At 42.5% G+C, this 27645-nt stretch overlaps 1 protein-coding gene across 2 annotated transcripts; it reads right to left on the bottom strand.

Moving 5' to 3' along the window:
* Positions 1 to 12141: 12141 nt before the first annotated feature.
* Positions 12142 to 27645, bottom strand: SIX4 (SIX homeobox 4). Of its 2 annotated transcripts, XM_007986888.3 has the most exons (4): positions 27550 to 27645; positions 26509 to 27341; positions 23044 to 23729; positions 12142 to 17425 (listed from the first exon to the last, which is right to left on the bottom strand). In XM_007986888.3, exons 1-4 carry the CDS (start codon positions 27550 to 27552, stop codon positions 16629 to 16631), a joined length of 2319 nt encoding a protein of 772 aa, XP_007985079.1. In that variant the 5' UTR covers positions 27553 to 27645; the 3' UTR covers positions 12142 to 16628. The 2 variants fall into 2 exon arrangements, with proteins under 2 accessions (XP_007985079.1, XP_007985078.1); XM_007986887.3 differs by lacking the exon at positions 27550 to 27645 and having other exon boundaries at positions 26509 to 27529.

The following is a 27645-nucleotide window of genomic DNA, read 5'->3' on the forward strand; positions in this document are numbered from 1 at the left end:
TGCAAGTTCCGCCTCCCGGGTTTACGCCATTCTCCTGCCTCAGCCTCCCGAGTAGCTGGGACTACAGGCACCAGCCACCTCGCCCGGCTAGCTTTTTGTATTTTTATTTTTTATTTTATTTTATTTTATTTTATTTTATTTTATTTTATTTTATTTATTTATTTATTTTTTTGAGATGGAGTCTCGTTCTGTCGCCCAGGCTGGAGTGCAGTGGCCGGATCTCAGCTCACTGCAAGCTCCGCCTCCCGGGTTCACGCCATTCTCCTGCCTCAGCCTCCCAAGTAGCTGGGACTACAGGCGCTCGCCACCGCGCCCGGCTAATTTTTTGTATTTTTTAGTAGAGACGGGGTTTCACCGGGTTAGCCAGGATGGTCTCGATCTCCTGACCTCGTGATCCACCCGTCTCGACCTCCCAAAGTGCTGGGATTACAGGCTTGAGCCACCGCGCCCGGCCCATTTATCATTTCTTTGTGTTGGGAACATTTGATATCCTCCTACCTAGTTGAAACTATATATTATTGTTAACTATAGTCATCCTATGATGGTATTAAACACTAGAACTTTTTTAAAATTTTTATTTTTTGAGACAGAGTCTCATTCTGTTGCCCAGGATGGAGTGCAGTGGTGCAATCTCAGCTCACTGCAACCTCCGCCTCCCGGGTTCAAGTGATTCTCCTGCCTGAGCCTCGCAAGTAGCTGGGACTACAGGCACATGACACCACGCCCGGCTAATTTTATATTTTTAGTAAAGACAGGGTTTCACCATATTGGCCAGGCTGGTCTCGAACTCCTGACCTCATAATCCACCTGTCTTGGCCTCCCAAAGTGCTGGGATTACAGGTGTGAGCCACTGTGCCTGGCCAGTAACCTATTCCCTTCATCTAGCTATAATTTTGTATCCTTTAACAAAAAATTATTTCAATCCCTTTCTTCCCCTTCCTCTTCCCAGCCTCTAGTGTTCTCTGTTCTACTTTTTACTTCTATGAGATCATTTTTTTTTAAGCTTCCACACTTGAGTGATAACATGGTGTCTAACATTCTCATCCTGGCTTATTTCATGTAACCCAACATCTTTCTGTAACATCCATGTGCCGTGAATGACAGAATTTCATCCTTTCTTATGATTGAATAGTATTTCACGGTGTATATATACCAAATTTTCTTTCTCCACTCACCTGTCATTGGACGCCTAGTTTCATTCCATATCTTGGCTATTGTGAATAGTGCTGCAATAAACATGGGGATGTAGATGTGTCTCTGATATAATTATTTCCTTCCCTTTGGATAAATTCCCATAATGGCATGGTGGGATCATATGGTAGTTCTATTTGTAGTTTTTTGAGAGACCTTCATACTGTTTTACATAGTAGCTATACTAGTCTGCATTCCTGCCAACAGTGAATAAGAGTTCCCTTTTCTCTGCATTCTCACCAACATTTGTTATTTTTTGTCTTTTTAATAATAGCCACCCTAAAGGGATGAGATGCTACCTCATTGTGGTTTTGATTTGCATTTCCCTAATATTGTTGTGCATTTTTCCATATATTTGTTGTCCACTTGTATGTCTTCTTTGGAGATGTCAGTTTAGATCATTTGCCCATTTTTAAATTGGATCGTTTGGTTTTTGCTGAGAGACGTTTGAGCTGCTTGTGTATTCTGGATATTAATCTCCTGTCGGAGTAGTTTGCAAATATTTCCTCCCATTCTGTAGGTTATCTTTTCATTCTGTTGATTGTTTCCTTTGCTAGCAGAAGGCTTTTAGTTTGATATAATCCAATTTGTTTATTTTTCTTTTGTTGCTTTTGCTTTTGAGGTCTTATTCATAACATATTTTCTCAAATCAGGCCAGGTGTGGTGGGTCACACCTGTAATCCCAGCACTTTGGGAGGCCGAGGTGGGCAGATCATGAGGTCAAGAGATCAAGACTATCCTGGCCAACATGGTGCAACCCTGTCTCGACTAAAAATACAAAAATTAGCTGGGCGTGGTGGCACGTGCCTGTAGTTCCAGTTACTCAGGAGGCTGAGGCAGGATAATTGCTTGAACCTGGCAGGCAGAGGTTGCAGTGAGCCAAGATCGTGCCACCGCACTCCAGCCTGGGTGACAGAGTGAGACTCCATAGCAAAAAAAAAAAAAAAAAAAAAATTCTCAGACCAATATTCTGAACCATTTCCCCTGTATTCTTCTAGTGGCTTTTGTTTGTTTGTTTGTTTGTTTTTAAAATCATTTTAGGTCTTACATTTAGCATTTAGGTCTTTGATCCTTTTTTTTTTTTTTTTTTTTTTTTTTTGGGGATGGAGTCTCATTCTGTTGCCCAGGCTGGAGCACAATGGCATGATCTCGGCTCACTGCAACCTTCGCCTACAGGGTTCACACGATTCTCCTGCCTCAGCCTCCCAAGTAGCTGGAATTACAGGCACCTGCCCCTCTGCCCAGCTAATTTTTGTACTTTTAGTAGAGATGGAGTTTCACCATCTTGGCCAGGCTGGTCTCGAACTCCTGACCTTAAGTGATCCACCTGCCTTGGCTCCCACAGTGCTAGGATTACAGGCGTGAGCCACTGTGTTCAGCCTGATCCATTTTGAATTGAGTTTTATGCAGGGTGAGAGGTGGGGAGGTCTAGTTTCATTATTCTGTATATAGATATGAAGTTTTCCCAGCACCATTTATTGAAGAGACTGTCCTTTCGCCAACGCGTGTTCTCAGCACCTTTGTCAAAAGTCAATCGGCTGTAAATATGTGGATTATTATGCTAATACAATGCTATTTTGGTTATTACAGCTTTGCAGTATATTTTGAGTTCTGGCAGTGTGATGCCTCCAGCTTTGTTCTTTTTACACAGGATTGCTTTTTCTGGTTTCATGCAATTTTAGGATTTTTTCCCTTTTATGTGAAAAATGTTATTGATGTATTGATAAGGATTGTGTTGAATCTATAGATTGTGTTGGGTAGCACTGTCATTTTAACAAGAGTAATTCTTCCTTTTTTTTTTTTTTTTTGTAGAGACAACTTTATTGTCTAGCCAGGCATGGTGGCACATGCCTGTAGTTCAAGCTACTCAGGAGGCTGAGGCAGGAAGATTGCTTGAGCCTAGGAGGCAGAGGTTGCAGGGAGCCGAGATCATGCCATCGCTTTCCAGCCTGGGTGAAAGAGCAAGACCCTGTCTCCAAAAAAAAAAAAAAAAGAAATTTCTTTTTGTTAAACATCAAAAATGTTTAACATTGACTTATGTTATTTCCTAACATAAGTCAATCTGTGAGAATGTTCCATGGCTGATGAAAAGAATGCATATTGCTGTTGGGTGAAATGTTTTGTAAATGTCTATTAGGGTCTCTTTGATCTATGGTACAGTTTTTTTTTTAATTTTATTTTTCTTTTTGAGACATGGTCTCACTCTGTCACCCAGGCTGGAAGGCAGCGACATGATTATGGCTCACTGCAGCCTCAACTTCCTGGGCTCAAGTGATTCTCCCACCTCAGTCTCCTGAGTATCAGCTGCTTCTACAGGTGTGCTCCACCACGCCCAGCTAATTTTCTTTTTCCTTCCTTCCTTCCTTCCTTCCTTTCTTTTTCTTTCTTTTCTTTTTCTTTCTTTTCTTTCTTTTCTTTCCTTTCTCTTTGAGATAGAGTCCTGCCCTGTTGCCCAGGCTGGAGTGCAATGGAGCATTCTCGGCTTACTGCAACCTCCACCTCCCAGGTTCAAGCAATTCTCCTGCCTCAGCCTCCTGAGTAGCTGAGATTACAGGTGCACGCCACTATGCCTGGCTAATTTTTTGTATCTTTAGTAGAGACAGGGTTTCACCATGTTAGCCAGGCTGGTCTCAAACTCCTGACCTTGTGATCTGCCCACCTCAGCCTCCCAAAGTGCTGAGATTACAGGTGTGAGCCACTGTGCCTGTGCTAATTTTCTTTTTTTAAATGTGTAGTTGGGGGTCTCACTATGTGACTCAGTCTGGTCTCAAACTTCTGGGCTTAAGTGATCCTCCCACCTTGGCCTCCTAAAGTGCTGAGATTACAAGCTTGATCCTAGGTAAGAGCTGTTGCACCTGGCTTATGGTGCAATTTAAATTCAATGTTTCTTTGTTGATAATCTGTCTAGACTATCTGTCCAGTGCTGAGAGGGGGCTGTTGAAGTCCCCAGCTATTATTGTATTGGGGTCTATCTCCACCTTTAGATCTAATGATATTCACGTTATATATCTGGGTGCTTCAGTGTTAGGTGCATATATATTTACAATTGTTATATTCTCTTACTGCATGATTCCCATTATTATTATATAATGTGCTTCTTTGTCTTTTTTTTTTTTTTTTTTTTTTTTTTTTTACAGTTTTCAACTTGAAATCCCTTTTATCTGACATAAGGATAGCTATTCTGCTCACTTCTGGTTTCTGTTTATATGGAATATCCTTTTCCCATTCCTTCATTTTCAGTCTATGTGTGTCTTTACAGGTGAGTTAAGTTTCTGGTAAGGAGCATGTAGTTGAGTCTTATCTTTTCATCTGTTTAGCCAGTCTATATATTTTAAATGGGAAATTTAATCCATTTACATTCAGAGTTACTATCAATAGGTGAAGACTTATTCTTGTCATTTGATTGTTTTCTGATTGTTTTATATGTTCTTTATTTCTTTCTTTATATTTTATTATTTACTTGTTCAGTTGGGTGGTTTTCTGTAGTAATACATTTTTTTTCTCCTTTGCGTATTAGCTCTATAAGTGAGTTTTATAGTTTTGCATGTTTTCATGGTGGTGATTGTCCTCTTTTCATTTCCAGATGTAAGGCTCCCTTGAGCATTTCTTGTAAGGGCAGTCTACTGGTAATGAATTCCCTCAATTTTTCCTTATCTGTGAAAGCTTTTATTTCTCCTTCATTGCTGAAGGATAGCTTTGCTTAGTATACTATTCTTGGTTGGCAGTTTTTTCTTTGAGTACTTTGAATATATCATTCCATTCTCTTTTAGCCTGTAAGATTTCTGGCCAGGCACAGTGGCTCATACCTGTAATCCCAGCACTTTGGGAGACCGAGGTGGGCAGATCACCTGTCAGGAGTTTGAGACCAGCCTGGCCAACATGGTGAAATCCCATCTCTACTAAAAAATACAAAAATTATCCAGGCATGGTGGTGGGAGCCCGTGAACCCAGCTACTTGGGAAGTTGAGGTGGGAGAATCGCTCGAACCCAGGAGGTGGAGGTTGCAGTGAGCCAAGATTGTGCCATTGTGCTCCAGCCTGGGCAACAGAATGAGATTCTGTCACACACACACACACACACACACACACACACAAAAGAAAAGAAAAAAGATTTCTGCAGAGAAATTCATTGTTAATCTAATGGGATTTCCCTTATATGTGACTTAATACTTTTGTCTTGCTGATTTTAAAATTCTTTTGTTGTCTTTGACTTGTGACAATTTGATTATAATTTGCCTCAGAGAGAACTTGTTCGGGTTGAATCTATTTGGGATTCTTTGCACTCCCTCAACCTGAATATCCATCTCTCTCCCTAGACCTGGGAGATTTTCTGCTATTATTTCATTAAATATATCTTCCTCACCTTTCCCTTCTCTTCTCCTTCTGGAATGTCCATAAGATGAGTATTTGTTTGCTTAACGGTGTCCCATAAATGCAGTAGACTTTCTTCATTTTTTTCCTGCCTCCTTCCCTCCCTCCCTTCCTTCCCCCTTTCCTTCCCTCTTTCCTTCCTTCCCTCCTTCCAAACCTCCCTCCCTCCCTCCTTCCTTCCTTCCCTCCTTCCTTCCCTCCCTCCCTCCCTTCCTCCTTCCTTCCTTCCTTCTTTCCTTCCTGCTGTCCTTCCTTTTTTCTTCCTTCCTTTTTTTTTTATTTCAAAAGAGCTGTCTTCAAGTCCAGAAATTCTTTCTTCTGCTTGTTCTAGTCTGATGCTGAAGCCCTTGGCTGTATTTTTATTTCATTCACTGAATTCATTAGCTCTAAGATTTCTGTTTGTTTTAAATATCCATCTCATTTTAAATGTATATATATGTATATTCATGGATCTGCATGATAAACAGAGAGAAATACTCTATATTTAGCAATCAATGGCTACTGTATTTGAGAGGGTTTCCAGGGGATTTAAGACATTTGATAAAGTATCCCCACCCTAGATACTTTACATATGGACATGATATTATCTATACATTTAATTTGTATTATTAATATGTACCATTTCAAATAAAATAGCTAAAGATAAATTTTAGCCTAATTCATCCCTCCTTGAAATGACACAAATTCCTTATTAACATGGTTTCACTATAATACTGAAAACTCAGTATTACAACACTGCCAGTTTGCTACTGTATATAAAAATATCTGTGCTCATTCTTAGAAAGTCAGGTGTGTGTTTGTTAAGATATCAGAGAATGACTATAATGAGAATAGAAGTAAAAGCTCTTATTAGGTGAGATTACATATATTCTTAAATCTAGTGTGTATTGGCCAGGCATGGTGGCACATGCCTGTAATCCCAGCACTTTGGGAGACTGAGGTGGGCAGATCACCTGAGGTAAGGAGTTCAAGATGAACCTGGCTAACATGGTGAAACCCCATCTCTACTGAATATACAGAAATAGCTGGGCATGGTGGCACATGCCTGTAGTCCCAGCTTCTTGGGAGGCTGAGGCAGGAGAATCACTTGAACCCAGGAGGCGAAAGTTGTAGTGAGCTGGGATTGTGCCATTGCACTCCAGCCTGGGTGACGGAGTGAGACTGTGTCTCCAAAAAAAAAAAAAAAAAAAAAAAAAAAAAAAAAAAAAATCTGTTGTGTGTTTATTGAAGAGATTTAGGAAAATCTATTTGTGTAATTGGGATAGAATGCTCCAACATCTTTTTCTTTTCTTTTCTTTCTTTTTTTTTTTTTTTTTGAGACAGAGTCTCTCACTCTGTCGCCCAGGCTGGAGTGAAGTGGCGTGATCTCGGCCCACTGCAACCTCCGCCTCCTGGGTTCAAGCCATTCTCCTGCCTCAGCCTCCCCAGTAGCTGGGATTACAGGTGTCCACCACCACACCTGGCTAATTTTTGTATTTTTAGTAGAGCCAAGGTTTCGCCATGCTGATCTCGAATTCCTGACCTTAGGTAATCCACCTGCCTTGGCCTCCCAAAGTGCTGGGATTACAAGCATAAGCCACTGCGCCTGGCCCTCCAACATCTTTTAAGATTAAGACACTTGATGATTATTCATGTAGGGATAGGATTGAATCCATCCTCCTTCCTATGTAGTGTTAATAAAATTAATTTGCTGAGTAACGGGTAATATACACTCATACTAAGCTATCTAAGGTCATCGATTTGATAAAGAACACAAGCAAGAATGTACTTATTAAATAAATAAAGTGAATACCAAATTCATTATGTTCCCTAATTTTTAACAAAATATATTTTTGGTTTTCCTTTGGCACATCTCCTAAGTAATTCACATCTTAAACAACAAACACCAAAAAACCAGCAACCAAACAACTCTTGTCTTTCTATGGCTAGTGGCTAGATTTTATGGTTTCATTATAGCTAATGACTTATCTTTTCAACACAGGAAATCTCTGGAAGGGAATTTTCCTAGGCTTTGGATAAGATAGGTGTGGGGGAAACTACACGGTTAATTGCTTTCAGAGGCTCCAACAGCTTAGATTTCACTGCCTGGGCCTTGATACCCTATAGGGAAGTGGAGCACACAAAAGAGGAAACGGATAAAGGGTGACAGTCTCTCTGCCTCTTCCCTTATCCATCCTTCTCTCCCAATCCCCCAAGTACACACACACACACACACACACCCTGCTGCACTTACAAATAGGGAAAAATGCTCAATTTTACTAATCTACAGTTTATCAGCCATTATTACAGCTTGGTTCCTGTTGTGTATGTCTTTAAAAGCCTTCCTTAAAATGTAAATTATAGCTGGATGCTATAATCCTGTAATCCTAGAACTTTGGGAGGCGAGGAGGATGGATCACCTGAGGTCAGGAGTTCGAGACCAGCCTGGCCAACATGGCAAAACACCGTCTCTACTTAAAATACAAAAATTAGCAGGGCGTGGTGGTGAGTGCCTGTAATCCCAGCTATTCAGGAGGCTGAGGCCGGAGAATCGCTTGAACCTGGGGGCGGAGGTTGCAGTGAGCCGAGATTGTGCCACTTCACTCCAGCCTGGGTGAAAGAGTGAGACTCCGTCTCAAAAAAAAAAAAAAAAAAAAAAAAGGAAATTACTCTGGGTGGAGGGTTGGAATAATCATATCTTAAATTGTTAACCATCAACACCAGGGAGACCACTTAAGGCACTTGAGGAGGTAGGCCAATGCCTGAGGAAATGACAGACCCCTTAGGGGGCAAAGTGGATACAGATGAAGGAGGTGGACAAGTATAGAACCGGACCTGCCTCACCTGGCTGTACACCTCTAAATAATCCTGGTGGGTCACAGGTTGTTGACCCCATCCCAATTATTTTATCTTGCATTTGCAGCTCTTAGCAGGTCACCATGTACTTCCCCTCTGTAACTGATTTGAACTTAACTCTGCAGGGGTAAATGAATTTTATTAATCCATTTTTTTCTTTTATAATCATGTCTAACATACCCATTTCGCAGAAAGAAATACAGGGCCCAGAGAGGTGAACTGGTATTTCCTAAATCTCAAGGCTAATTAGAATCCAGGTTTCTTGATGCCTATCTCTATATTTCATTTACTATTCCTCATAGACTCTTTAGATATTTGCTTAGCTCAAATGCAAATAATGTGGATATACCCACAGAGAAAATATTTTTAGAAAGTTTATCTATACGTAAGTATAAATAGGTTTTCTGCACATCACTGGTATTTTGAAACATTGATTTAAAAAAGTCTCAAAAAGAAAAAAGAAAAGCTTAGTGAGTACATTTTTGTTAATGCCCCATTTGTCTGTCAATCTTTAGCCAACCTCTGTCATCTGGAACACAGCTTTAAACTTGCATGTTAAGCGGAAAAACCTTGGAATAGTAATGAAAATAATTACCATAAAGACCATTCACTAATGTTAAAAGATTTGAGGAACCACTCTCAGGGTCTACCCCAAAATGTATTGATTTATTTTTGTGCTCTACATAGGGATAATACTTTAACCAGTTTAGCACTATAGTTCCCTAATCCATAGCAATGAAATGATTTAAAGGTATGGATGACTGTTACTATCACTATTCATTCAACAAATAATTTTTAAGTGCCTACTATGCCCCATGCATAATACTAAATGCTGGAGAAATTTAGTTTGATGAACAAGATGAACATATAAAGAGGCAAACATATACTTACAGTGATATGTACATTAGTGCCGCACTAAAGGAAGGTATAAATCCCTGTCTAATCACAGAATGGGCTATGCACAATTCTACTTGTGAGAGTAAGACAAGGCTTCCTGAAGATGTGACATTGAGTGAGTCTTGGGGATTGGGTCGTTATGAAAGAATCTGGTTCCTTTGGGGAACAGTTTATGTGGCTAGAGATGTGAGTAGGCAGAGAGGCAGGGCCTGGATCTTGGAGACTTCGTATGGTAAAGGGTTTAAACGGTACTTCATAGGCAATGAAGAGCCATGGAAGGTTTTAAAGTGGAAAACAAGGCTGGGTTATGCCTTAAATTCTGAAAGTTCCATTTGGATGTAGTTGTAATGTGGCCAAAATGAGGACCAGACACTAGGATACCAGGTAGGGAGCAGTTGCAATAATTCAGTAGAGAAATAAGTGCCTAAATTGTAGGAGTAACCTTAGTAATGGAGAAGAAGAAACTGAATCAAGAGACAGTAAAAGAGCAGACTTGGATAGACTTGTGATCTGATAAAGGTGGGGAGAAGAAAGGGAGACAAGACTCCAGAGTGAATCCCAGATTTTTTGTCTGGCCATCTGGGTGAATAAATGTTGCTGAAATGAGCAACAGAGTCGGGGCAGGCTTAGGGAGAGTTTAATTTTCCACATGTAGAATCTTAGGTGGACTGGGACATTTTGAAAATATCTGTTAGGGAGCTGGATCTACCAGGGGACAGGTTCAGGCTGTGACAATCATCCTCAGTAGCAGTAAGTGACTTTGGCTAACAGCAGGCAACAGAATAGACATAAGACTTGGAGAGCACAAAATTCTGGAGACAGTTGGAGGGCAAACTGCCCTAGGTGCTGTTCAAGAGCTCCTGAAATATCTCCTGTCTGACAGCTCAGGGCAACATGGCAATAGTTTCCTAGTTCTGGCTCTCCTGCCTCCTGCAACTCCATTCTCCAGATTAGCCATGGCGACATTTTAAAGTGTAAATCATGTTATATTACTCCTTGCTTAGAAGCCATGAGTGGCTTCTCAGACTCAAACCATTTGAGACCAATAAAGCTCTACCTGTGATCTGCCCTTGCCCACCTCTCTGGCTAGATTTATCGCATGACCCCTGGAGTTAGTGCTGTAATCCAGACACTGTCCCTCCCTCAGGGCCTTTGTACCTGCTGTTCCCTATGTCTGGAATGCTCTTGTCTAGGTCTTGCTGGCTGGCTTCCTCTTCTTACTCAATTACCTCTGCTGAAATGTTACTTCCTCAGAGAACTTCCTTGAACAATCTAATGTATGTCTCCCATTCTAACATTTCATATTAGCAATTTCATTACTCCTTGTTGTCAACTTTATAACACTGACCATTATCTGAATGTGTCTTGTTTATTCTTTACTATCTACTGTATTAGAAATGGTGATATGCAAAGGTAAATTTTCATTTATTGCTTCTTTTTTTTTGATACAGGATTTTGCTCAAGTGATCCTTCCGCCTCTTTCTGCCTCTTCCTCCCAAAGTACTGAGATTACAGGCCTAAGTCACTGTACTTGGCCCATTTATTGTTTCTTAAGGGCAAGTGAACAAGTGGGATGGAACCGTATAGCTGAAGGCTTTGAATTTCCACTGAGGGTTTTCATTTAATTTGCTAGTTTCTGAGGAGCCACAGATGTTTTAAGTAGAGCAATGATCTTGTCAAATTTTAAAAAATATTTGGTTAATGTTCTAAAATGTAACCACTTCATGATTGTGACCCTAAATTCATTGACTGAAACACTGTTCATGTTAACTGGTTTACTTACATATAAAATTGTTAAACGAGCAGAATAACAAGAATATAAAAGCCTAGACACAGTATCTGAAATTAATTTGATGACTTTAACTAGTTTTACAGAATTGTACAGTTGGTTTCCGATCTATTTTATTAACCTCCCCTTCTTTTCAGTGTAGAAGCATAGAAAACCAGGTTATATAATTTTAAAATTAGGACCAAACTGTACCAAGGCCAAATTTTATATATAGTCAGCAGCAATGAAGTTCTACTTGTTACTTTCAGTGAAACTACTGGTGGAACCAACTGTGATGGTACCAGACTTTGGCTAATGGCAGTGCCCTAGGGATGGGTGATATTGAGTTCTTTCAATAAGGTTGAAAATAGGAGGTCTTTGGACCCTTTAATTTAATTCCATTAAACCCTACAGTGTGACTGCTGTGTGCCAAACATCACGTTCATTTCTCGGGACAAAAAAAAAAAAAAAAGCTGGGAAGGGGAAGGTACACTTCTTCCTTTTAAGGAGGATGCAATCTAATAATTTCCTTCTATGTAGTACACTTAATTGCATAATTATGCACAAAGACCAATGAAGGTTATTTTTCCAAAATCACTCCAATTGGCCTTATAACCATTTGTCAGATTTTGGAATGTTTGTGTTTTCCCTTCCTCTTCTTCCCTTTTCCAGGGATAAATAAAACCAACATTATTTCTTGTTTCTTTTCTAGTAAGATGAGTCATTCATGTTTAAAAAAACACAGTATTGCTGGGCGCAGTGGCTCACACCTGTAATCCCAGCACTTTGGGAGGCTGAGGCAGGCAGATTACCTGAGGTCGGGAGTTCGAGACCAGCCTGACCAACATGGAGAAACCCCATCTCTACTAAAACTACAAAAAATTAGCCGGGTGTGGTGGCACATGCCTATAATCCCAGCTACTAGGGAAACTGAGTCAGGAGAATCGTTTGAACCTGGGAGGTGGAGGTTGCGGTTGCCATTGCAGTCCAGCCTGGGCAACAAGAGTGAAACTCCCTCTCAAAAAAAAAATCAAAAAACAAAAAACACCACAATATTCCCCAAATAATTTTCAATGCAAGGTATGTATAAATATAAAGTTTATTCAGCATAGTGTTTAGAAAAATAAGTTCACATCATTTCAGAAAACAAATAAACACTTAATTGTCCAGGCATAAACCCCCATTACAGTACAACATACATACTTTAGATCTCTTTGGTTGGGTAATTAAGCACAGAAATGTTCTGGGACATGCTCTGTGTGCCATCACCTAACAGTGCAGTAAAGACTCTGTTACCCCACCCTATGATATACATTCTGTATAGAGTTTCTCTTTGTGTAAGGCACAGTAAAACCATATTGAGTATATAATTGGTTGCCTCTAAACATACAGTACATGCAACAAAAGAATATTTTTGAGAACCCTGAAAGCCAAAAGTCACATGCTATATAATTTTGATTAATAAAATGTATGATGATAAATTAACATGAAATGTATCAATTAGATACAAAGTAACTGCTAGGCTCTATTATCTAAGTTTTACAAAGAGTTTAAAATATCTTTTGTGAAATGTAATTATTTTCCCCATAGTTTTCCTGAATTATTTTTATTATGAGATGATCTGTTCAAAACATTTTAAAGAATGAAGAACCTGTGGCTATGAACTAATGCACACTTGTCTAGCATGTAGCAGGGCAGGCTGCCACACATGCCCAATAATCCAACTTTTAACATGCAAGATACAAGGGCATACACAGAGAGATTTAAGGTCAGTGTGCAATTTAACTATGGATTTTTACCTATGGCTATAGTATCTACCTGCCTTTCGTAACACAAGAAAGGCACTGAAACGTGTACAATTTAAAAAGTATTTTCATTACTATAAATATACATGAGATATAAAGCAGTACAACACAGGTGCTCTTGCTTGATTGAGGAACAAATGCACCTTCTCTTTAAACAATAGACTGTCCTTTACTAGATTTAACTAAGAGCTAAATGCCAAACTCTGGCTGATAGAGTGCATAGATAGGCTTACACCAAAAATCCCACAGCCAGCAGCATGGGTTGGGTTTTGCAGGGAGTCATTTACCCCTATTTTGATCTTCAGGGATCATTAGAGGGTCATCTGCAGCATCTTCAAGCATTGGTTTATGTAAGAGTGAAATTCTGCCACATGAACTCCAAGGGTTCTGGGTCTGGCCCTTGGTGGCAAAAGACATTTGCAATTCTGTGCAAGGAGATCGTGGGGTTTATCTTACTCCATTCACATATACATGGGCTACATACCAACTGGCCCTTATTCTACTGAAAGAATAGAAAAGAACAATAAGTTCTTTACAATGTGCATTGATTCTTACCTGGTATATTGTGTAGCTACCTGAAGTAATTGTAGGGTTATAATTACATCATGGTGGGAGTATGAATGGGTTTCCTAGGTAAGTCTTAAGTTTTGTGCTATCTTTTCTTTTTCATAAGGGAGAAAAGAGGAAGAACGCTGAATAAAAGAGAGGCTTATTATATTTTCGGAAAACATATAAAACATTTCCAGTTATATATATGTAGCATATATAACTTTAAAAACTTTCCCATCTCTCTTATTGGATGGGTATTTGAAAATAACAAACTCTTGATATCTGCAGCAATCAAGTGGAAAACATCATTTTTATGTAAACTACACTACAGAGCCATGTAATTAATCTCAGTAACAGGATCAGCACACACCCAAAGGAAAAACAAGCTCTATAAGTTGTAGTAGAGTGGAAACGAACTCTAAAACACCTGACTTTGTAAAACAAAACAAAAAACATCTACCTTCAGCAGTTTAGGAACATTCATCAATTCTATAAAAAATGATGGGAGAGGAATTCTTCATAGGGTTCTTCATATATGCCTGCAAGTTTCATTTATGATAACAAAAGTTAAATCCTCTATGTCCCTTATTCAACATGCTTGATTGATTGACATGTAGAGAACTAGAGTGGGCCCTTTGTTCCGATCATTAAAAAAAGCAAGATGTAGCCAGGTTTGGCAGCTCACGCCTGTAATGCCAGCACTTTGGGAGGCCGAAGCGGGTGGATCATGAAGTCAGGAGATCGAGACCATCGTGGCTAACACGAAACCCCGTCTCTACTAAAAATACAAAAAATTAGCCGGGCGTGGTGGCGGGCGCCTGTAGTCCCAGCTACTCAGGAGGCTGAGGCGGGAGAATGGCGTGAACCCGGGAGGCGGAGCTTGCAGTGAGCCGAGATCACACCACTGCACTCCAGCCTGGGCGACAGAACGAGACTCTGTCCTCCCCCCAAAAATAAAGTAAACTAAAAACTAAAAACTAAAAAAGCAGGATGTGCTAATATCTAACATCTTTATGTTCAACAACTTTAAGTTATATCTGAAGAAATTATTTTTTCACTTTTTTTTGCTTTTCAGAGACTGGAGAGTAACTTTACTCACTACATACATTTATTTGCATTGTTACATCTTGTGTTCAGAGTCTTGATAAAACTATAGCCACGGCTTACAACATTAGTAAACAAGCTTCTTACAGAAACCCAAAATATTGACTTTTAAAGAAGACACGATAATATAGTGCAAACAACAGCCATTATGTCAGAGTGTAGCCACCGATCCAAAACAACAGCCATGTGTCAGAGTGTAGCCACCGATCCAAAACAACAGCCATGTGTCAGAGTGTAGCCACTGATCCAAAACAACAGCCATGTGTCAGAGTGTAGCCACTGATCCAAAACAACAGCCATGTGTCAGAGTGTAGCCACTGATCCAAAACAACAGCCATGTGTCAGAGTGTAGCCACTGATCCAAAACAACAGCCATGTGTCAGAGTGTAGCCACTGATCCAAAACAACAGCCATGTGTCAGAGTGTAGCCACTGATCCAAAACAACAGCCATGTGTCAGAGTGTAGCCACTGATCCAAAACAACAGCCATGTGTCAGAGTGTAGCCACTGATCCAAAACAACAGCCATGTGTCAGAGTGTAGCCACTGATCCAAAACAACAGCCATGTGTCAGAGTGTAGCCACTGATCCAAAACAACAGCCATGTGTCAGAGTGTAGCCACTGATCCAAAACAACAGCCATGTGTCAGAGTGTAGCCACTGATCCAAAACAACAGCCATGTGTCAGAGTGTAGCCACTGATCCGAAACAACAGCCATGTGTCAGAGTGTAGCCACTGATCCAAAACAACAGCCATGTGTCAGAGTGTAGCCACTGATCCAAAACAACAGCCATGTGTCAGAGTGTAGCCACTGATCCAAAACCTTTGGAACCACGTTTCAACAGTACAGTCTTGCTCGATAGAATTTACGTATTTTCTTTCCTTTAAAATGCTTTTCACAGCCTGTATAATCAATTTTACATGGTATTTATTTTCCTTGTAAAGCATCAACAATAATTAGTTGTTTATCCATTTGTGTGATAAATACCATATATAATATTTAGTGAAACTTAAGTTCTTCAGATTTAAAGCAATTTTGTGGTGAAATTAACCCTGTTAGATAGTAGAAAAGAACCATCAGTGCTTCTGTTGACACTTCTGTACCTTACTACTAATAAAAAGGCCACAAGGTAAAAAGGCACATAGAATTCTATAAAAAACATATTTAAATGAATCAGAGTTGCTAATTAAAGAACAAGGATGTGAAAAAAAGTACCAAAATTCCAATATTGGGAGTTAGATTTCCTGTTTCAGTGTTATTAATATTGACCTTAATAGATTCCTGGTAAAAATCATTATTTTTAAAATCCTACAAAAAGTAAAACTTTGTTGGAAACAACTATGTTCACTTCCTGTTCAAACAATAAAAATAAATTAAACAGTAAGAAAACATATTTTTCAGTTCATAGCGCCTGAAGAGAAACATATATAGTATAAATAAAATTCACTGTAATTACTCAAATCCTGCTTACAGAACTGATATATTTACATTCATACTGAAGTTTCAGAGTTTTTAGTGGAGTTCCGCACTTTCTCAGCCACACTGAGCTATTAGAAATCACATTTGGAAATGTGTTGAGACTTAACCCAAGACTTTCTCAAAAAATGCTGAAAAAGAGGTGTGTGTGCATATATTTCTGCATGCTACTCAACTTTAAAAATATGTACCATTTATGTTTCTTAACCTTTTCAATGCCCATGGAGTAAAAGTAAACAAAAACAATTGTATTATTTCTAATGGTCTGCAGCTATCTTTAATTTTCTATGTTAGGTGTACACATTTTTTAATTTAAAAAACTATCAAGTTCCATTTTGACCTTAGAATAGAGTCAACTAATGATTCACTTTGACTTGACACATTTCACCTTGTTCCTTTGTCTCCATCTATTTAAAAGAGAACATTTATAAGTGAACAAAAAGGCTGCAATAATGCAGTTCTACTTCTGTATACTTAACTGTGATCTTCATGCAGATCAATCTAAAGTCTCTTGTATGCATATACTTGCAAAACTAGAGTGTTTTCCTTAAATGGGAAAAAGTTTTGTGTCCTTGGGGCTTCATGAAAAGATTTGCCGCTGATGTCAAAAAGAGGTGAGGAGGAAATAGAGTTTATAAGTCTTGCATATCTTCATCCAGCTGGACAGTCTGGAGCTTGGCAAGTTCTTTTTTGTCTGTTTCCAGGTCTTCACAGACAGTATCAACCATGCCATCTAAGACATACTTGGATTTAGAGTCCAGCATCATTAAGCTACTTGTTGCTTTGCTCTCAGAATTTGGTAAGAAATTCTCTTTCATGTTAGCTACCGATTGCAGAACCAAACGATGTTCTTGGACAAAATCCTGATGTACTGCTGGGGAGGGGTGACCTACCTGATCTTCAGCTGTAGGAACTATTTCCTCAAGGGCAGCCTGAGTCATAGGGACTGATAATAGGTCTTGACCAGTAATAAGGGAGCAGTTCTGAAGAGTTGCATAGTTAGTGTTGCTGACAGATGTCACAGTAGATTTGCTTGCCACCGGTGCAGACATTGGTTGGCTATCGGCAATGTCATGGTTTAGCTCAGTGGGATTTAGTAGTGTAGGGGGACTGAGAGAAAAATTGTGAGTTGGAGATACATTAACTAATGAGGAGGCCAGTGGATGGAGGCCACTCCCCGAGATGTTTTCAGAAGACAGGTTTGCATTTACTTGTGCATTCTGATTGACAGGCATCAACTGAGAAAATACCAGGCTCCTCTCCAAGCCTTCCTGTTTCACAGATCCTATAGTCTGGCTTGTATTAGGAACCGTGTATACCACTGCACTGGGAGCAAGAGAGCTCAAGAAAACCTTTCCTTGCTGAACTGTGGCAGACTCACTTGTAAATGTGCTCCCATCTGAAGTGCTTGAACTTACTGAGATATTACCTAGAAAAAATAAAGTACTGATTATCATTGATGGAAGTGACAGGGAAAGAAAAAAAGTTACACACACATGGTTTTTTCTCAGCTACAGTTTCTATAAAGAAGCAACACTTCCATACAGTAATTTAGCCCAATTCTGGTTCAGAATTACCTTGAGCACTTAAAACTAGATTCCCAGGCTCTACTCCTTGAAAGTATAACTTAGTACATCTTAGAACATCTGTTTTTACCTCCCCAAGTAAATACATATATATATTTTTTTGTATAGAGACATCTTTTATTTTATGTTTAACCACAACAACACAGCCAAAAAAACCACTTGCATTCCTGAGTCGCAGGTGTGCCTGTTTCCCCATCTTTCATCAGCTTCTTAGAAAACACAGTGATTTCCAAACCTTTACTTTTTATGTCTCATGACCTCCAATGGTCTTGAGGATAGAACATGTTAAAGGTTCTGTTGCTTATTATTTCTTTTCTTTTCTTTTTTTTTTTTTTTTTTTTTGAGACGGAGTCTCACTCTGTCGCCAGGCTGGAGTGCAGTGGAGCGATCTTGGCTCATTGCAACCTCTGCCTCCTGGGTTCAAGCGACTCTCTTGCCTCAGCCTCCCGAGTAGCGGTGACTACAGGCATGTGCCACCACATCCAGCTAATTTTTGTATTTTTAGTAGAGACGGGGTTTCACCAGGTTGGCCAGGATAGTCCCCATCCTTTGACCTTGTGATCCACCCACCTCGGCCTCCCAAAGTGCTGGGATTACAGGCATAAGCCACAGCGCCCGGCCTATTTCTCTTTCTTTAAAAAAAAAAAAAAATTAGATTCAGGGGGCATGTGTGCATGATTGTTACACGGGTATATTGAGTAATGGTGGGGATTTGGCTTCTAGAGTACCCACCTTCCCAAGTAATTCTGATGACCAAGGGGGATTGAGAACTACTAGTTAGAAGCCAAGTGTGAAAAAAAAAAAAAAAAAAAAAAATCTTTTCCAGGTTCTGATTCAGTCAAGTTTCTGTTTCATCACTAGTAACTTGACATCTCTCAATTAGTTGATAGTTATTGCTGGCTCTGCCAGTTAGAATTAGAAAACACAAATGCAAAATGAAATGCCTTCATTCAGGGCTGACTGCTCAGTAACTGACATAAAATATAAATAAATGGCAGTGTAGAACATACCACATAAAATGAGTTACCTGGGGCTTAAAACTTAACCATATAAACCTGTACAGACAAGTTGCAAACTTTCACCAAAATAGCCATAAAGTAATGTCAAGTCAACAAAACATTCAAAAGCTTTTTTTGCCTTTTGTTGTGCCAGTTCTGAATTTTCAGTGTTGTAATAATGGGAACAATTAATGGTAATATGAAATGTGCTTTTTAAAATACAGATTAACATAAAGGATCAGAGCTAATGCTTCTCTAAAAGGTTTGTATCTTTTGAGGCTCTTACTATAATGGTCTATAGAGACCAGAAGTAGAAAAAGAAATGTTAAGTAGAAAGCTGAGATGTTCAAATCAGATCACTCAGACAATGTAGATGAATTAGACCCCCTACTACCATCAAATAAAACCCTTTTTTTCCTGATTCCTCACATAGGCATGAGATTATGGCAATTAAATAATCTAGGACCTCAAATATGGTCACTGAAGGAAAGGTGGATTTCGGGGTACTTTTGTGATAGGTGGGCCGTTTATCCTCATCTTGAATTAGATGTTCAGTAAACTTTTTTTTTTGAGACAGTCTTGCTCTGTCGCTTAGGCTGGAGTGCAGTGGCACAATTTCCTCTCACTGCAACCTCTGCCTCCCAGGTAATTCTCCTGCCTCAACCTCTGAGTAGCTGGGATTACAGACGCACGTCATCATGCCTGTCTAATTTTTGTATTTGTAGTACAGACCAGGTTTCACCATGTTGGCCAGGCTGTTCTCAAACTCCTGAGTTCAAGTGATCTGCCAGCCTCGGCCTCCCAAAGTGCTGGGATTATGTGAACGAGGCTCACTGCAGCCTCCATCTCCTGGGCCCAAGCAATCCCTCCCACCTCAGCCTCCCAAGTAGCTAGGACTACAGGCACGCACTACCATGCCCAGCTAATTTAAAAAAAATTTTTTTTTTTTTTTTTTGAGATGGAGTCTCGTTCTGTCACCTAGGCTGGAGTGCAGAGGTGCAATCTTGGCTCACTGCAACCTCCGCTTCCTGGGTTCAAGCAATTCTCCTGACTCAGCCTCCCGAATAGCTGGAATTACAGGCATGCACCATCAAGCCTGGCTAATTTTTGTTTTTTTAGTAGAGACGGGGTTTTACCATGTTGGTCAGGCTGCTCTCGAACTCTCGACCTTGTGATCCACCCACCTCGGCCTCCCAAAGTGCTGGGATTACAGGCATGAGCCACCATGCCTGGCCAATTTAAAAAATTTTTCTGTAGAGATGAGGTCTCACTATGTTGCCCAGGCTGGTCTGGAATTCCTGGGTTCAAGTGATCCTCCTGCCTCAGCCTCCCAAAGTGTTGTAATTACACGTGTGACACCACATTTGGCCTCAGCAAAGTACTTTTTTGAGAGAGCAGCCCAATGTTAAAGGTAATTAATTCACTGAAAACATCTTCCTTCCTGAAGTATTAGAATATTGTGATTATATTATCACCTCTATTGATAAATTAGTGCCACAGGGCTGTTTGTCTTCCAAGTATTTTTAATGCAAAGGAATGTCTTCAAGTAAAAAGAAAACTGTATGTGAACCCTTTTAAAACATTTAACTAGAAAGTTTAATCACAGAAATACTGGTGTTAAGAAAAACATTTCTAGGTATGTTTCAGTTATTCCCTAACATACATTTCTGTTTCAGACCACACATATGAAAAAACTGCTTTTATTTGAAAGCACTGACTTCAACTTAAGTATGCTTTTAAATTCTTATTTTTATTTTTTATTTATTTATTTATTTTTAGATACAGGGTTTTGCTCTTATTGCCCAGGCTGGAGTGCAGTGGCGTGATCTCAGCTCACTGCAACCACTACCTCCAGGGTTCAAGCGATTCTCTTGCCTCAACATCCCGAGTAGCTGGGATTACAGGCATGTGCCACCGTGCTCGGCTAATTTTTGTATTTTTAGTAGAGACGGGATTTCACAATTTAGTTAAGCTGGTCTCGAACTCCTGACCTCAGGTGATCCACCGGCCTCAGCCTCCCAAAGTGCTGGGATTACAGGTGTGAGCCACCGTGCCTGGCCTCTAAAATTCTTGTAGGCAACTGATTTGTGCCAAAAAACATCTCAAATAGATGTTTAGTTTGTTGTGTGTGTGTGTGTTTATGAAATTGTTTGCCAATGTATGCATGAACAAAATGATTAGTTATCTTTTTATAGAGCCATAAATAGCATAATTACATGCAACATTTTCCCCAACTGCTACTGAATATAAATACTTCTGAATTTATAGAAATTATAACATATATAAAAGAGGATTTGATCTAAAATTTGATTTTTGAGCATAACTACAACTGAAGTAAAAATTGAACAATAATTTTAAGATAAAAAATCCAACTGAAAAACTATATAGGTACAAAGCATTACTTTGTAATGATAAGAAAAAAATCAGGCCGGGCGCTGTGGCTCATGCCTGTAATCCCAGCACTTTGGGAGGCTGAGGTGGGCAGATCACAGGAGTTCAAGACCAGCCTGGCCAACATGGCCAAACCCTGTCTCTGTTAAACATACAAAGATTAGCCAGGCGTAGTGATGCACGCCTGTAGTCCCAGCTACTGGGGAGGTTGAGGCAGGATAATCATTTGAAACCGGGAGGCAGAGGTTGCAGTGAGCCAAGATCGCGCCACTGTACTCCAGCCTGGCTGACAAAATGACTCGCTGCCTAAAAAAAAAAAAAAAAGATGGTAATCATCATCATCATCATCTTAGTTGCTCAGACTGTAAAGTGAGTAAAAGATGTAGATATTCTGCTTTTCCACCTAAATCCCAACTGTAGAAAGATAAGTCTATCTTGTCTAGACATTTTAAAGAATGGCTCAGTATCTGTGAGAAAAAACTGAAAGCCCAAAATGCTACATTGAGAACTGCAGTACCTAACTACCATGTAGAGATGTTGCTTGCTGGATTAAACTTATCTGGTTAAACTTATCCTTCAACTCACCCAGACGGTTTAAGGATTGACAGCCTTGTCATTTGATCTTAGTTATTTTAACCGAAAATGCTATTCTTATTCCTATTAAATGTCCAATTTAAAAACTTAGCTATTAGTTCGTAAGAATTTTCTATGGCAGTGCTCTTCTAGATTACACAATTAAAAGTATTTCTGCTTTTCTCCTTCCCCAACATACATAACATTCTTTCTGCTCAAATTTGTTGCCTTTAAAATGTGACCTGTTTGGAAATTTTCCAAACGAGAGAAAAGGTGTTAGATCCACATTAAATTATTATCAAACTAACCACTTTGGCTTTCCCTGTGGTTTTCATATTTTTGCCCTATGTTTGATAGTAACTTAGCTTAACTCTTTCCAGAACTTGGAACAATGATGAACTGATAGTATGCTGCAGGACTGTCTTGTTTTACTACCATTTTGCCTAAAGATATGCAAATGTACAGAATGAAATTTAGAACAATTTTTCCATTAATTCCTTCAATAAGCTGACATAGACCATAGTTGTGGTAACAAGACAGTTGGGCATAAATTGATTTTTTTTTGGGGGGGGCATAAAACCATCTTATAGGAAGCAGACCTTTAAAGCCAACAATTACCACTTTGGTTTTATAAAAATCTGGATTTTCAGATGTGCCTACAAGAAGGCAAACATGTATTAATATCTACCACTCCTGAATTCAAGGGATTATGCAAACTCCACTGCCAAATTCTAACCATTTCTATTTCTTTAAAGAGAAAATGACATAGAGGATCCAGGCTTGCTTAAAGTCAGTGAAGAACTAATATATCAGCCTCAGTTTTCCTGAATTTCATTTAAGTGCTTTCTCTGGAAGATTGCTGTTAGTAAAGCCACAAACCTATAAAATAAGGCTTACTATTATCTTCATAAATAAACCCACACATTTAGGGGGTGAGTATATATGCTGAGCGATAGAAATCCAATGTCATATTCCTCTGATTTTCTTTTAGGTCTGTCAGTCTTCATTATAGGAGGAACAGGATTCAAACATAATTGATCCAGTCTTTTTAGCTTGTTCTTCTAAAACATTTTTGGTCAAATAAATAATGCTTAGGTAAAGTGTATGCATTCTTACCAACTGCTAGACTAATTTTGTATTCTTATCAATTTTATTAATTTTTAATATTAAAATGCCAAGCAGTGAGTTATTTTGTAAGCACTGATTGACTTATCATATTTCTGTAATTGTAGAACTGGCAGGACTTGCTATGAACTGTATTTTTCCATTCAGTTGTTAGTAAAATAAAAGCCCATCCTCATGATGCAAGGGAATAAAGCAAGTTGGATATTACATGGGTATTGTGAAAGAGGAGAATCACATCAAGGCTATTCTATAACTTCGGCAGCTAATAAGGTACCTGAACAGAAACATCAATTATAGCTATCACCAAATGCGTCACTTACAGCAACTGATGAACACATTTGCTGGTGCATTAAGGTACCAAATGAGATTGTTACCTTGTGAAGCTGCCACGGACACAGCGGGCAGCTGCAGAGGAGAGAATCCAATGCTCCCATTAAGGAACTGGCTGTTTGCGCCGGAATTGGGGATCTGGACAATGCCATACTGGTTAATTTGCACTGGTGTAGTAAAAGTCACTACAGAACCCCCATCTTGGGAAGCCACTGTTTGAATGCCTTCTCTTTTCACCTCATTGCTGGGTATCAGGCCTGGGAATGAGACAGGGACACTGGGGCTGTAGGACGTGGTGGCTGCTGAGTTAGCAGAACTCTGGAGGACTTTGAATTCCTTCACATCCTGGGAGGTAGACCCCAGTATGTCAGTCATGGATACACCATTGCTCACAATGTTTGATGACATTTTTGGTGGGTTCAATGCCACTGCCTGTGTATTTCCCACATTTAATCCATTAAGGATAACTCCACTGGGTCCCTGAATAAAAGAATTTCCATTAAGGAAGACAGGTGAAGTACTTGCAGGTACCAAGCTTCCATTCAACAGAACTCCAGAAGAGCTTAATGATATCTTAGCATTTCCAATTTGTTGCATATATACTGGCTCCATATGACTGGAAAGGCTGAGGTTGGTGATGCCATCAGATGAACTGGAGAGTGGGTGAGGAGATAAATCCTCATGTCCCTTGCTGGATTCATCTTCAGTGCTGGGGTTGCCATCTGACTCACTGTATGGAGGGGGAAATCAAGATGTTCAGAAGGTCAGGGGGATGACATTCTACATAGTACCACTTGTTTGGAAAACCAGCTTCTAAATCCATTAAAGGCAGTATTTAAGGAAAGCACAGCAGGATGTCTGCTAGTCCTATTTAAACTAAGGGGCCTTTCAGCAGATTCTGACCAGCCAGAGAATCTGGGAAGATAAACTCTCAGATCCCAATCATTTAAAATAACAATAAATTCAGGGAAAGTCCAGAGATCTGGAAGATGTAAATTCAGCATTACAGAAGAGTATATTTGATTTTACAATGCAGAAGTGCTATTCCTTACTGTTACATATGCTGCTACTGACACCATAGAAAAAAACGCCTTAGATGAGGTGGTCAGTCTTTCCTGTTTAGGAACTCCTTCCCCTCCCCTCAAACCAATTCAGATTAGTGTTATCTTGGAGGTAAATGAAACTGCCAAAGGAGCAGGAGGTGGGAAGTGTTCAGCTTTTTTTTTTTTTGGTCAGTTAGTTAACAAGAGATCGTTTTCTCACCTGCTCCCAAACTTCTACTCCACCAGACTGACAACTCTCTCATTCAACAAAGTGGCTGTCCTTGTTGTAGGAAAAGGCACTTTCAACCCAAGAACAGTTACGTGCAGTCGCCTTTGAATCCAAAGGAAGCCAAAGGGGCCTATTTAACAAACACCATCCAGTGCCCTGGTGAGGTGGGAGGGAAAGGGTGTGGGTCACTCAGAGGCCTTTTAACTATTAGACCTCTTCCCCAATGTCCTTGGTCCCTCTGTTCCAGGCAGGGCCCTGTTCCTCAGCTCTCTGACTTGGGAGAAATACCAAATCGGGGTTGGGGGGTGGGTAGTGGTGGGGGTTTCCCATTTGGTCTGAGGCTGGGAGGGAGAGCAAAGGAGAGCAGAACAGAGGCGTTTTGGAAGCGCGGCAGGACTTGGCCCACCAGAGGATCCGACATCCCCGCAGTGCCCCGCGGTCGGTTCGCTTTCATGCCGAGGGTAGGGGATTACCCGGGCTTTGGGCTGCGGGGCCAGGAACGCAGAAAGCGCTTTGATTTACGAGCTGAGGCTGAGCCGCCGTCGCCGTCTGCGAGGGTGACTCACCGGGGGTGCGGGTGGGAGGTAGATCCGGAGAGGGGCCTAAACCAGGCAACTGGGCCGGGGGCGGGGGGTGTGGAGTTTATGGGGTGGGGGGGACAGAGGAGCCGGCAGTGGGGCGTGGGGGAGTCCCAGGGAGCGTGCCGGGCTCGCGAGCGGAGGCGGCGGGGCAGCTGGCCTGCTCGCGGTGCCCCCTTCCCACCCTCTGCCCCGGCCCTGCGGATTCCGTTGGTCCCCGAGCGCGGGACCCGCGGCCTCCAGTGGGCGCGGGGCAGGTGGTTCGGCGTAACCAAAGCGCCTTCTCTTGACCTTTCCGCATATCTGCGGAAGGCGCACGCCCATCCCGGTGCAGGTTTTGTTTTGGTTACCGCGAGGGCCAAGCAGGGCACCGAGCCTCCCTCCCAGCCTTGGGCGAGGAACGCCGGAGCCCAAGCCGTCGGACCCCCACAGGGGCCCAGAAGCGGCAAGGGCGGGCTGAGACCGGCTCTGGAATGTGCTGGGTGATCACCTTCACCTGGCCCAGGCGGGCTGGATCCCCGGCTTCCAGATTGCTTCCCTGAGCAGAACCTTCGAGCTGCTTTTGGATTCTTTCTCTCCTATCCCCGCGGGGCTGGAGACACCAGGTCTTTAGGCGACCTTCTCCTTACTTTGTTTCGTCCAACAAAACACACAGACGCACACACCAAGTGTCTGACTCGGGAGGACGCACAAAAGAGGTGGAAAATCCGGTATTTTCTACCAGAGGGGGAAAACAGCTTGCCAGGCAAAAAGCTCAAACCCAGTGGGGTGGGAGCACAAGGAGGGGCACTAATAGCGCCCCTACTCCTTTGCTGCCGCCCGCCGTAAGCTAGCCTGCCCCCCACCCGTAACTACCGTACCGGGAGGGAGTCAAGCAGCGTTCGGGGGCCGAGGGAGGAAGCAGCCCTTCAGCCCTGCTACACCGGCTGCGCTGAAATCCGATCCTAAGGAGTTCAGAATCAGGTTTCAAAACATGACAGAGCCGAGCTGCACCAGCACCCCACGTTGCCACGGCCGCGAAGGGAACCACAGGGGCAGGGTGAATGATTAACTCTGTCACATGAAACCTCGACGTTCCGAGACCCCTTCTTCGCCGCCAGCCCCAAAACACTGTCTTCCCTCTAGAGCAACCACCGCGACCTCCAACGCAGGCACTGGGGGCGGCTGAACCCTGGGGATCCGGGAGCGTGCGCGCGCGCCAGGCCCGGTGTGACCCCGCGGAGGTGCAGACCCCGGCCGGCGCCGGCAACCTCTGCGGGCCTCGGGCGGCAGGGAGAGCTACGGTGCCGGCATCCACACTCGCTTCCTTAGCCCCGCCAGAAGCAGGGAGAGGGTGGCAACTTCAAAGCCAGCTGGATGGGGGTGGGAAGCCGGGCAGCAGTGACCAGCCGAGGTGGGGGCGGGGACTGAGACCTAGGCGGGCGACCAGAAACTTCTGGGGGGAGAGGGGGAGGGTAAGGAGGGAGGTTCCCCCGCCCTTCGCCTCCGCCGCCCCCCACCTCCGCCGGCAGGGAGCGAGGTGGGGGGCGGGGAGAGGTGGGCAGCCGGACCAGGCTGGTGGGGAAGGTAAGCGCCATGTTTGCGAGCACTTGGAGGAAAAGAAAGCTGGGAAGGGGGTGGGGGAGAGGAAGGGGGAGGAGGAGGAAAGTTGGCGCTCACCTTTTGGACTGGGTCTCGGAGGGGTTCCGATCGCGCTGCCGGCGGTTCTTGAACCAGTTGCTGACCTGGGTGAGGGAGAGGCCGGTGATCTTGGCCAGGTGCCGCTTCTCGGCGGGCGAAGGGTAGCGATTCTGCTTGTAGAGCTCCTTGAGCGCGTTGCGCGACTTCTCCTTGAAACAATACACCGTCTCCTCGCCGTCCCAGATGGTGCGGGGCAGGGGGAATTTCCTGCGCAGCCGGTACTTGTCCACGGCTCCTAGCGGCCGGCCGCGGGCTCGCTCGGCCTCGGTGTAGCGTGCCTTGTACCAGAGCTGCTGCAGCAGCGGGTGGTTGGCCGACTCGAAGCTGTGGCTCTCGAGGATGCTGTAGAGCTCGGGGTAGATGCCCTGGTGGAAGGCCACGAGCGCCCGCGCCTTCAGCAGGCTCTCGTTGCCACGTAGCAGGTCGCTCTGGGGCAGGGACCACAGGAACCGGGCCAGGCGGTCCAGGTTGCCCCCCTGCTGCAGTGCCTCGCACACGCAGGCGACGTGGTCGGGCGAGAAGGCCAGCGGGGTCTGCGCGGCGGCGGCAGCGTGGTGGTGCCTGCCCAGAAGTTCCGAGTGGAGTTGTACCTGATCCGCCGCCGCTCCGGCCGCCGCCGTCGCCACTGCCCCTTCCTCTCCGCTCACCCTGGCGGCAGCGGTCGCGGCGTCCCCCGGCTCCAGGGGAAAAGGGGCTGGAGCCGGGGGGCTCAGCCCCACCGCCGCGCCCCCCGCCACTTCTCGGTGCGCCTCCTGCCCTTCCGAGGCGCTTTCCATCCCATTCTCCTGCTTGATGTCCGCCGCACTTGCGATCTGCCCGGTGGGGGAGGAAGAGGACATTTTTTGTTGTTTATTTTCCTCCCTCCCTCACTCCCTTGCACTCTTTTCCTCTTTCTTTCCCCCTCTCTTACTCCTCCTTCTTCGTCTCCCTCCCTCCTCTCCCCCTCCGGAAAGCCCACTCCCTCCCTCCTGGTTTCGGCTGGATCTGGCCGATCAGGTTTCCCCCCGGCCACGCAGTCACCATTAAGATAGCTGCTAGAGCAAAGTAGTGTAAACGGATAGCTGCTTTCTGCCGTTCCCCCAACGTGACTCCTCCGGTTGCTGCATACTATATGGC

Source organism: Chlorocebus sabaeus, chromosome 24, assembly GCF_047675955.1.
Source record: "Chlorocebus sabaeus isolate Y175 chromosome 24, mChlSab1.0.hap1, whole genome shotgun sequence".
NCBI lineage: Eukaryota > Metazoa > Chordata > Mammalia > Primates > Cercopithecidae > Chlorocebus > Chlorocebus sabaeus.